This window comes from Eptatretus burgeri, chromosome 18, assembly GCF_056783735.1.
Source record: "Eptatretus burgeri isolate ZD-2024b chromosome 18, Ebu_testis_v1, whole genome shotgun sequence".
Taxonomy (NCBI): domain Eukaryota; kingdom Metazoa; phylum Chordata; class Myxini; order Myxiniformes; family Myxinidae; genus Eptatretus; species Eptatretus burgeri.
In genome coordinates, this window is record NC_140978.1 from 9,105,099 (window position 1) to 9,117,816 (window position 12,718).

Here is a 12,718-nt window from a genome sequence, read left to right on the forward strand (position 1 = left end):
CCGCACCGTAATCACCAATATTGTAATCACCACTGTGAGAGGTGAGGAAACGAGGTGAGGAAAGCGTGTGATGAAGAGGCCGCACCGTAATCACCAATATTGTAATCACCGCTATGAGAGGTGAGGAAACACGAGGTGAGGAATGCGTGTGATGAAGACGCCGCACTGTAATCACCAATATTGTCATCACTGTTGTGAGAGGTGAGGAAATGAATTGATGACCATGTGATTTGAGGTGATGACCACAAGACCGTGGTTTGTTCACGCAGATGAACGCAATAGCAATGGACATCAATAACGATGCTGGAAAAAAAAAAAACAGTCACACCCGTTTGCTCAGCAGCACAACCAACTGACGATTGAATAATGACGTTGGGAAAAACAGGGACACCAATTTGGTCCGTGCCGTGACCAATCACTGAGTGAATATTGCTGACATAGGTACAGCCACACAACCTCTATTTCTTATGGGAGACTAGCAGATACCTTTCTCCGACGGGTATGGGATACAGGACGGATCACAATACTCGGTTACGGTAGTTTCTTTGAATGTTTTGCGCCGCATTCAACAGCTCAGTTCATTTTGGTGGCATATCTGGGTGGGTAGCATTTGAGACCGGTCGCTTTTGATTGTTGGCCTTGACACATAGTGCCGGATGAGTAACACGAACGATTTGACATATTCATCGTTTCTATATTCCCTCCATAAACAGAATAACAACATGGCAGGATAAAAGTCGTAAATGCTGAGTTGAACAAATGTCCTGAACTCATAGACTTAGTTAAGTAAAGCACGTCGTCTGGGACCCGGCCGTCGGTTTGCCGCCAAACGCTGCTGATTGTGACATCATCGATTCCCTCTTTGAAAATTCATCTATATTCGATTTTTTGAATCTGCTATCACCTGCGTAAATACATGGAACACATAATGTGAAAATTTTGGAAGTATGAACAGAATATGTTTGGAGAAAAGTGTGTTTGAAGTTCCAGGCTTATTCCCATTTTATTATGATGTGCACAAAAGGGTGTTCAGTGACCAATAGTGGGATGAGTACTACACTTCAGGCTTAGAAATGACAGTCTCCTAGAATCCAAAAAAATTACCAACCTTGTCAAAGAATACGTTTTGATTGTTCGTGTGACTTGGAAGCAAAATCAAAAGGAAGTCACTCATTTCCTGAAGAAGTTGAAAGCTTCTTTTTCCATTTTTCAATTTATTTTTCCTTTTCCATTTTGCTGAAGAAGTGGAAAGATGATTATCGAGTCGGCGGAATGATCTTGCCTTGGATTCATCACTTCTTGACAGGCAGCCTGCAGTATGTAACTGAATGGGGCTACTTTTCCCTTGATACTGTTGCAAGTCGAATAAGTGGAATACTACCCTGCAGTCAGGGTAGTGTTCTGGGACCATCACTGTTTATGGTCTTCATCAACAACTTCCCAACAGAAGTGGAAGAATGGCACAACTGTATTTTTGTTATTCTTGCCTTGTTTTACAGTATCTAAGGCTTGTGGTGGAGCTGCCACACACACGTGGACATAGACAAATACACGTGACACAACACATGATCGTTAGACGAGAGAAACAGCTATCAAGCTTGGGGGATGTACCGTTACTATCTGGGGCCCTCTGGGTACCTGCAACATCACAACAATGGCGCTGCCTTTCTCACCTCACACAACAGGCCATTTCCTCATGAGAAATTTCCTCCTCTCCATGGATGCCAACCTTTGGGGATTTTCCGTGCTCTATCCTTTTAAATGCTGAGCGTCAAACAAGGAAGCAGCACGTTCCATATTTAAAGTCTTTGGTATGACTCAGTCGGGTTTGAACTGCTGACCTCCCAGACTCGGAGCGGACACTCGAACCATGACACTACCAAGTCTGGTTTGCTGACGACACAAAGATGTATGATGCAATACGTAACATTGCCCAGACAGATGATCTTCAAGCTGCTATAAAGAGGGTGATTGCCTGATCTGACAGATGGCAACTTCCTTTCAATGAAGGAAAGTGCAAGGTTTTGCACATAGGCAACGGAAATGCTGAGTACAGTATCAAAGGAACTAAACTTCAAAGCACGACTCCAGAGAAGGACTAAGGAGTCCTCATCGACACAGAGTTGAAATTCTACCAGCATGTCCCTTTGGAAGTGAACAAGGCCTACCAACTACTCAGGGTAGTCAAGGGAACATTTAATTGCCTGAGTAAAAGGACACTTCTACTCAACTGTTCAAGACACTCGTTCAAACTCATTTGGGATATGGGAAGTATTTGTGGCAGTTGCGGTACAAAGAAGATGCTGAAAAGGTTGAAAGAATACAAAGAAGAGCTACGAAAACTCATCCCTGAAGTATGTGAGTTTAGCTACCAGGAGAGGCTCAGGGGGTTGAATAGGCTTTCCCTCCATCACTGAAGATGATGATGAGATATTATATTGGTGTTCCAAATATTTCATGGAATTGTAAAACTGGATCCAGAGCACTTTTTCACTCCAAGGCACTACTCAACTTCAAGGGGACAATCTCTGAAGTTGTTCAAAGAGAGGAGTCGCTTGGAAATTAGAAGCAGTCCTTCACCGATCGAGTGGTCGATGACTGTAACAGTCTCTTATGCCTGTCCAAGTTAACTTTGAACAACTCAGTCTGATCGTTCAACTTGGACAGGCATTAGTGGGGTAGAGATCTGACCTTCCCTGAACCGTCAAGGCACACACACGTCAAGTTTAACTGAATCAGAGACCAGGAACTACGGGATATTACCCCATATCCCTTTCCATGATGAGGATGATGAAAGCACCATAAGGTTTCTGAGGAAGGAAGTGTATTTCAAGAGGAGTGGTTGGACAAATACTTTTTCATACAGGAGAATGATCTCCTGATGTGCTTAATTGGTAAGAAGGACTTGACAGTCAACAAATGATGCATCATGCATCACTACAAGTTATTGCATAGGCCTTTTGAAAACTTGCTGGATAAAGCAAGGAAAAACAAAGTGCATGAACTTCTCCATGATTTCAGAAGGCAGTGCTCTTTACAACATTCTACAGTAAAAAAAAAGGAAAATGCTGTTCTTGCAAGCTTTAAAGTGCTGCAAATCATTGCCAAGCAGTGCAAATCCTTTGATGTCTCGGAATGTTGTGGACGAAATGGAAAGTGAATACTCAGGTGTCTGGTTTTTTTTCTTTTCCACTCGGGTCAAAAGGCCTGAGCCAAGGAAGAGTTCCACAATGAGTCTTTGGCCTCAGAAATGCCAAGGTGGAGTTCCTGCTGAGCAAGAACCATTGCACTCATCTCACAAATCCAGAATTTGTGTCAGATCTTGCTTATCTGTCGACGGACCGAGCAGCACATCAACAAAATGAATCTGGAGCTCCAAGGAAAAGGGAAAACAGTTCTTGACATGGTGGGCAGTATAGAAGCTTTCCAAAAGAAACTATTTCTCCTTACATGCCAACTAGAATCCTGGAACTTCACCGACTTTCTCTCCCACAACGAACTTGGTGTTGAGTGGTGCTCTACAAGAGTATGTTGAATCAGTGTAGCACATGACTGAACAGTGTAGTATAAAATTTGTGGACTTCATGAAGCCAAAGAAGGAGTTTCACTTTGTCTTAGCTGACGATGATGCCTCTGGTGAAAATGAAATTGAATTGTTGAAATTACAAAGTGACCCAATGCTCAGAGGAAGATACAGGAGTGACAATCAAACTAGGACAGTACTAATTGAATGCTGCAAGATTCTACCAGGTCCTAAGTAAAAGCATCTCAGATGTCGTGCTTGACAGATTTTCAGCCTGTTGGGGAGCATCTACATCTCTGAGCAAGCCAAGTCAAAGTGTCACTCATGAAATTAACCAAGTGAAGACTATGTGTTCCTATCAATGATTCGAACCTGGAATCATCTTTGTAGTTGGATACTACCTCTTTCCAACCTGATTTGTCAAAGTTAGTTGACAGCAAAGCCAGAAATCTCATTAACCTAGAAAGTCAAGCAAAGAATCACTTTATTTGTCTCTGTTGCTATCATGACATTGTGGACTCGTCCAAGGCTTAAGGTATGACCAGTTTAGCGAAATTAAAAAAAAATTCCTGCACATGGCTTGGGTGCATCTACCGTGCACAACCACATGAGAATGTGTATCATTCTCGTCTGACCAAAATATTGGTTGAGGCTATGTGGCTTCAATAAAGTTTAAAAGTCAAGCTGCCTACAAAGAGTCGAATAGCAGTCAATCTAGCCCATGACCAAAAAAAGGTTGGACACCCCTGGCTTAGCTCTTTCCAAAGGGGCGGGAGCTGGCATTGTCACAAAGTATTCTAAATCCTTCGGCCTGACGGACAGTGGATTGCTTTGTCACACCTGACACAGCATTTATCAGTGGGTGATTCGGTGTCTTTCAAAGACAGTCGATTGTCAGGTGAGGAATCAATCCCGGATTAGATAGTTTCAAGGTGGTGTGCTCCCTCTGTGTTACTCGTTTTTTTATATAGGAAGCAATTTTCACGATTTCTGCCTCTGTTTTCTTATCATCCCAAGAGCCTAGATAAAGGAACTGTGTCGCCGATTTCACGAGTGAAGTACAGTAAGTGTGAAATGTAATTATTATTACTATTAATAAAATTAAAAAATAAAATCCATGAGATGTACTCGTGCCGGTGCTTGCTCACAACTCAATGGTGGTGAATCTCACTGACCCACTTACAGGATACGAGGATAGCTGTGATTATGTGGAAACATGGCGTTATCCTTTGGATGGAATGGATCAGATAGCAGGCGACCCACTTTCTGCTCTCGCCCCTGGAACTCAATTCCACATTTTAATGCGTCGGCCACCATATAAACCAGAACTGTCATTGATCGAAAAGATTGACGTGGAGCTCCAGAACTGGGACCGAATTTTACAAAGCTAATATTCGCAATGTACATTCAATATCCCACGGTGTCTTTTGCCAAGAAATATCCTGCGATGTACCACCCCCAACCCTCCCAAAAATTTGCTTATGTATCCATCTTGTCCACCCCTTGCGTTATCCCTAAACCCACATCTTTACCTGCCTCCCTTGCTTGTCCGTCTCTGTCTACCTTCTCCCTCCACCCTGCTATTTTCTACCGCTGTTGCCTTTATTATATTGCGTCCCGATCTGTTCTGTGTCTTTAGCTCTTCCATGAGCCTTGACCATGTATTAAAAAGAATAAGAAGAAGAAAAAAAAGAGTAGGCCAAATATCACCGGCACCCTGAATAAATCACAAATTCCTGCCGTGATGATTGCTTGCGAAGGTAAAGGCAAGCCATGCAGTGTAATCCTTGCCATGGGGCTGCTTTGGCAGCACTGAACCTGTCTGTCTTCAGGAAGAACACCATCGAGAGATTTTTCATTTCTGCATTCAAATTGTACACATGCTGCTTTCATGACGTATTGCAAATGTAACAACACAAGCAACTTGAAAATTATTCACATGAAACATTGAACGGATGTACCATATGGTCATTGACTAGATCCTTGACATGGTTATTCAAACCTTAATATAATTGTTTCAATGATATCACTTCAAAATGGGATCCATACATTTTACAAAAGAAGGCAAAAGGAGACTCCCATCTACTTCTATTGTTTTCCTGTTTTTTGAAGCACCTTGGTTGCAGACATCGTTTCATCGGTGGTTACAGGGAGAACGGGACCTTCATTTATGGGTGTGGTGGGATTTTAAACTCACCTGGACTTTAGTCAGGTGAGCTTATACGATCGAGCAGTGTCCGTAGGTGAGTGAGTCAGTCCGTAAACACTTCAGTCGTTATCGCTTGGACCAAACACACAATTTTGATGAAACTTTGGCACAAGCTTCATATCTGATGCCAAACGAAGGTTTATTGACCGCATCAAAATCTTCACTCAGTGAGGGTGTATACGGGGGGGGGCAATCCCCCCTTCCCCAAAATAGGTACTTGCTGTCTCCTCCGAAACTACACAAACATTTAATGAAACTTGACCACAACATTCATCATCAGTGATGTACCAAAGTGTATCAACCGCATCAAAATCTGGGCTCATTAAGGGAGTTTACGGGGGTCATTTGACCCCAAAAATAGGTATTTGCTTTCTTCTCCGAACTACACACACGCTGTCAATGAAACTTGACCACAACCTTCATCACCCGTGATGTACCAAAGTTTGTTCATGGCATTAAAAAATTCAGGGTCTAAGAGGATCTGCGGGGGGGGGGGGTTGTGACTTGCTCCTGATTGAGGTGAACATCAGGACAGGCGGTCCTATTTTTATCAAAGATGTCTGCTGAGATGATCGAAGTTTGACTTAGTACATTTTTGAAGCTTTCTGCACAGTACTGCAGGATGACAGATCCATCAGTTACAATTGTATTCCCATCAGCACGATGGATTAGTATGGACCCACTTGCCTGTGGGCTACACCTCAGTCCATCACATAAACGTTTCATATCCTTCCTCTCTCTGATGTTCTGCTGAAGGCAACTTCAGGACTGATAAAGCAGTCTCTTGACAAGGGTTACCTTGGGGAGTTTGCCTTTGCCTTCCTAGCAATAGTCGGGGAAAGATTTGGAATTTGTTCATGGTATGGCAATATATTGCCAACTGTCGGTGAAAGACTGCCAGGGGAAACAAGGGGAAGCTGATGTTTTTAGTGTTAACCTTTCATCGGAGAAAAAGAATGACCGCGCTGTGGTCACAACCTGCGACAAAATTGGCAACCTCATTTTCAGCCCCACGATTTCTCCATTTGAGGTCTACTGTATTTTGTTCCTCACCACACTTAAATCGACTTACACATACTAACAATCGAAATACCGCACTGCTGAAATTTTAGGAGTAAAATCGCTTTCCTGTTTCCGAAAATGTAACGTTGAAGATTTACGTTTCAAGCAGTGTAAAAATGCAATACGGTTACCACATGGTACAATTTTCCCCAATTTATATTACGTCGTTTTAATTATGTACTACCAAATTCCACCTATGGTCGAGTCGAGTTCCCTCTGCTCTCCCAGCTCTCTCGTCTTAAATGGTCTACATGATCTACAGTCTTAGGGGTCTTTTGGGTCATCAGGGACTTTTTGGGACTTGTGTCCTTGGGGACTTTTGGGTCCTCGGGGATTTTTGGGTCTTTGGAGTCATCTCGGGGACTTTTGGGTGAAGGATTTTTGAGGACTTTTGGGTCCTCAAGGACAAGTGGGGTTTTTGTGTCCTCAGAAACTTTTGGGTCCTCAGGAATTTTTGGGTCCTTGGAGACTTTTGTGTCCTCGGGACTTTTGGGTCCTTGGGGAGTCATCTCGGGGACTTTTGGGTTATTAAGGATTTTTGGGTCCTCAAGGAATATTGGGATTTTTGTGTTCTCAGAAACTTTTGGGTCCTTGGGGACTTTTGAGTCCTCGGGGACTTTTGGGTCCTCGGGGACTTTTGGGTCCTCAGGAACTTTTGGGTCGTGGTTGACTTTTGCGTTCTCGGGGTCTTCAGGGTTTTGGGGGTCTTCAAAGTTCGAAGGAGTCTCAGCAGTCCAAAGGGTCAAAAGGTACTGCACATTCCAATAGTGCATAATTAATGAATAGACGTACATAATTAATCAACAAAAGGTATGACACACGCATGCACACGCACACACACCTCATCCATTTATAGAGGAGGATTCATTTTCAAACAAGATAATGATCCAACACACACTTCCGATGCAGTAAAACAGTATTTGGCGAACAAGGTTACAGCTGGTGTAATCCGAGTGTTAGAAGGGCTACCCCATAATCCAGACATGAGTCACATCGAGGCCATATGGGATTACCTGGAAACAGAGGAACAAGAGGAGCCCAACTAACTTTACATATCTGTGGAATGTACTCCGGGATATGTGGCACAATAATGCTGAAGAGTGCTTCGATCGTATCCAGGAAACATGGGTGAAAGAGCGACAGCATTCAAGAAGACAAAGGGCAGACACAAAATATTGACCCAGACCATAAAATGACAGTCATTATTTAATTAAGCAGTTAGTTTCACCTGCATTTATAAAGGCTGTTAATTTATAATACTAAACACAGATCATGGGTGGACTGGGCCACCTGGTTGCCTGGTCAGAAGCAGGTGGACTGGTCCACTGGTTGGCCGGTGGGCCACCACCGATCACCTTTTGGGCCTATAAATGACTGATGTCATGATCCGACTCGTAGTCGTAGTGGTCGTATCAGTCGTCGCGCCCAAACAGACTTGACTTGTGATGAAGTGTAAATGTTACCCTCGTTAAGTTTGGATGTTTCCGAGCACTGAATTGGATTTGATTTGTTGCAAGGTCATGCGGATTGAAGTGTTTGATGTGTTGTTTCGTTTTGGGACCGAGTTGGACTTTGCAAGCGATCGATGCTTTCATTTATTTTATGCTTTCATTTTGTTTATGATTTCTGCTTCTATTTCTCTTCCTGAATTGGTTTGAGTTCCGTACTATTTGCTCATGTAAAAATAAACTTGTTCACTGCTCTTTTCCATCTTGAAGGGGAAGATCTAATGTATGCTTGAAGTGCCTGAGATTCAGAAACATTAGTAGTAGTGGTAGTGGTAGTAGTGGTAGTAGTAGTAGTAGTAGTAGTAGTAGTAGTAGTAGTCGTGTTGTTGTTGCTGCTGCTGCTGTTGCTGCTGCTGCTGATCTCAAGGGAACAAGAATAATAAAAACGAGCTTCTGGCACAATCCGGATGGCATACAATCCAGAACCTTTTCTGGCTCGTTGAGCTTGCCAACCAACATGGCGCCGGAGCACTGCGTGATGGGTACTGAAACTCCTCTACAGTACATACATATACTGGTATTGTATTTGCAACATACCGTATTGTGCTAAACAAGCCCGGTGATGGCTTCACGGTTAACAGAGCTCGCTTGAGATCTTAAGGTCTTGAGTTTGAGCCGCTGTCGGCCGTTGAAATAACACTAGGTGGGTTGACTCGGCCCGTCATCTTTCCGAGGTCGCCGAAATGAGTACCAACTTATTGGGAACGGGGGCACTGCATCAGCGGCACAGCTGCGCTTCCATAAAAAACGACGCAACCAGCAGCTGCATACGAAGCATCATCCGAATTACCACGGTGCGAGAATCGTGTAAAGACTTTGTCGACTGTTCCCTCGACCTGTTTCACCTGTATTTGCCCCTTTGTTCACGCTGTGATTGGTTCACGTTGACCGAACGTGGCGGGGCTTGGTTCGGTGGTGAAAGCGAGTCATCGTGGAAGACAAATTCCGCACCACGTGACCGATCCAAAACCACGCCTCTAATTCGCGATTTACCCCCTTATTACTGTACAGTGAGGAACAATACAGTGCACAGATTGTTTCATCATCTTGACAACTTATCTCCATGTTTTTCTTTTTCGAGCTCTCTTTTAAAGATTTTGTGCTCTACGATCTGCCTGAAGTTTACTTTTTTGTCAGCGATCTTCTTCACAATCACAAACAACAACAATAACATGGACGTGCACTGAAAAGAAGCACAAAGCTGCGTGATGAAATGGACATGTCAAATCGCCATCGTGCAGTTCCGGCTGACGGTTCGAGTTGTATAAATGAGCAACCAAGGTAATTTGATTAGCGTACAAGTTCGCATGATGTCGTGTGTTTGGTTTCTTCATGAGTAGCGAAACATCGCAGGACGCTAAATGACGAGACACCTGCGACTCAGGTAACCCAGCGAACCTGAGGTGGCAAATCAAATTTGATGCGGATTGAAGCGGAGGAGCCAGAAAACCTGCATACCTCACCAAAGCTTGCCTGACGCTCTTGTCTCCAGTCGGTTACATTGTGCTGTTTTGCTTCTTCTTCCGGAATGACTGTTCCTTTATCTCGAAGTTCATCTGACAGCAAAACATACAACATGAAAATGGCAGGGGGAAGGAGGCCTTCATTACTTTCGGATTTCTGTGCAGCCCGTGGCTGCTTGGCTGCATCATTTTCTGGGGGCTTGGCTGTGCCGCTGATGCGGCGCCCGGCTCCCAGTACACTGGTACTCCTTTTGCCTACCTCGGAAGGATGACAGTCTGAATCGTCCCACATGGTGTTAATTCAATGGCCCAACAGGGGCTTGAACCCGAAGATCTTAAGCCAGCCACCTTAACCATAAAGCCGACACCAGGCGAAGGAGGGCATGATGCTTAAAAAAATCTGTTGGATGGGAACAAACTGAGCCAGCCAGACAGGGTAATTATAATCTGATACTGAGCAAAATACAAAACCTCAGAGCACTATATATATATATATATATATATATATATATATATATATATATATATATATATATATCTATATATATATATATATATATATATATATATATATATATATATACACAGAGATACATATATACAAACATAAAAAAACATATATATATATATATATATATATATATATATATATATATATATGTACACATACATAATATATATATATATATATATATATATATATATATATATATATATATATATATATATAAACACATAGATACATATATGACCGTTTTTACAGCCATTTTTCCCTGCTGTGCAGGGGTTGGGCTTTTTCTTGAGGCAATGTTTTATGGCCGGATGCCCTTCCTGACGCCAACCCTGGTCGCCTCTTACAACACACAGGGATATGGTACACCTATTCTTACCAGGGCATACACCAGGACCAGTACACTGGTACTCATTTCGCCGACCTCGGAAGGATGACAGGCTGAGTCAACCCCCTGGTGTTAATTCAGCAGCCAACGGGGCTTGAACTCAGGACCCTGGGATCCCAAGCCACCACCCTAACCACTAAGCCAACACCAGGCTATACATAGATACATATATACAGACAAAAAAACATACATATGTACACATACATAATATATATACATGCATACATACATACATATATATATATATATATATATATATATATATATATATATATATATATATATATATATATACAGACATAAAAAACATATACATATATATATATATATATATATATATATATACAGACATAAAAAACATATACATATATATATATATATATATATATATATATATATATCTTCTTTCGGCTGCTCCCGTTTGGGGTCGCCACAGCGGATCATCCGTATGATCCGCATAGTGATTTGGCACATGTTTTACGCCGGACGCCCATCCTGACGCAACCCTGGTCGCCTCTTACGACACAGGGATATGGTACACCTATTTTAACCGGGGTATACACCGGCCCAGTATACTGGTACTCATTTCGCCGACCTCGGAAGGATGACAGGCTGAGTCAACCCCCTGGTGTATTAATTCAGTGGCCAAACAGGGTTTGAACTCAGGACCTTTTGGATCCTAAGCCGCTGCCCTAACCACTGCGCCAACACCAGGCTCGTATGTATGTATGTATGTATGTATGTATGTATGTATGTATGTATGTATGTATGTATGTATGTATGTATATATATGTATATATATGTATATATGTATATATATATATATATATATATATATATATATATATATATATATATATATATATATATATATATATATATATATATATATATATATATATATATATATATATATATATATACACATATACATATACACACATACAGGGTGGCCTGAAAGTCACTTTTCCCCTTCCCAGTGAAGCATTATTCTTGAACTCTATTAATACACAGGTTTTATTGCACAGTACTTTCAATAATTAATTTGTCATTGTATCTGTATGTGCTCCATCATTCTTCTGAGTCAGTGTTTCCACGTACCAGAGGGGGCGAGGGCAGAGGGGAAGGAACGGAGGGAAGTGCGAGAAATTTATCAGGGGTAAAGTAACTTTTGGGCTACCCTGTATATATATATATATATATATATATATATATATATATATATATATATATATATATATATATATATATATGTACATATATATATATATATATGTATATATTGTACATACATATATATACATATTGTTACGGATCTGGAAACCATATGCATTCAAATATACAGATGTCCCAAAAGTCAGTTATTCCGTTAAGTGCATGTGAAGACAGGTCCCTTCCTTTTGTCTCGTGGGAGAATCAAAGGTGTGCATTGTGATGTTTTTTTTAGTTAGGTTAAATAAATATTTACCATCCAACAAACATCCAACAACCAACCACAGTACCTTTCAGTGCTTGCAACATTCGCCTCGCTGGCCACAGAATACGGGGCAAAAACATCCAATCCATCGTTCCTTTGTGCTTCTACAAATGTTCCTTTTAAACGTTAGATCTTCCCCTTGATGAGTTCACACGCTCCTGGTTGGGGGCTCCTGGTTTAGCCGAGGCCCCATGAAGACCCTGTCCACTCAGGGCGGACAGTGACGTCTGTTCCACAGAGCCCCCGCCCCGTTCAGGGAGGTCTATAACCAATGACAAAACCTCAGTTCAGTGAGTTCTGTGTGGGGAAAGTCAACTCTGGATTCGTTGGAGCATCCATTGCAGTTCTGTTGGGGGCATTCGTTCGAGGATTGGTTGGAGGATTCGTTGCAGTTCTGCATGGGGCGTTCGTTGGAGTTTTTCTGGGTCTTGTAAGCGACCCTGATTCCCACCCTGGGACTCCGACTTCAAGACTCGAGTTCCTCCGCGGGCACGAGCCCCACGCGTGTGACCGTGGGCAGAGCTGCACGACTATTGGCAGGTGCCACACCGTGGAGCACCCCCTCCCTCCAACGTGC

The 12,718-nt window shown here is 42.4% G+C and overlaps 1 protein-coding gene across 7 annotated transcripts in view; it reads left to right on the top strand.

The window, feature by feature from the left end:
* The window catches only part of LOC147008553 (lysosomal proton-coupled steroid conjugate and bile acid symporter SLC46A3-like), a 67,431-nt gene that overhangs the window by 8,657 nt on the left and 46,056 nt on the right, over positions 1-12,718 (top strand). For 2 of the 7 annotated variants that reach the window (XM_085863980.1, XM_085863985.1), the window contains exon 1: positions 9,308-9,583. The exons of 2 other annotated variants lie outside the window; for them this stretch is intronic. In XM_085863980.1, the coding sequence (XP_085720106.1) occupies positions 9,516-9,583 (68 nt within the window). In that variant the 5' untranslated portion in view covers positions 9,308-9,515. Of the gene's footprint in view, positions 1-4,303; positions 4,422-9,306; positions 9,584-12,718 lie in introns of those variants that run through there. 3 more of the 7 variants (XM_085863982.1, XM_085863986.1, XM_085863981.1) reach the window with 3 other exon arrangements.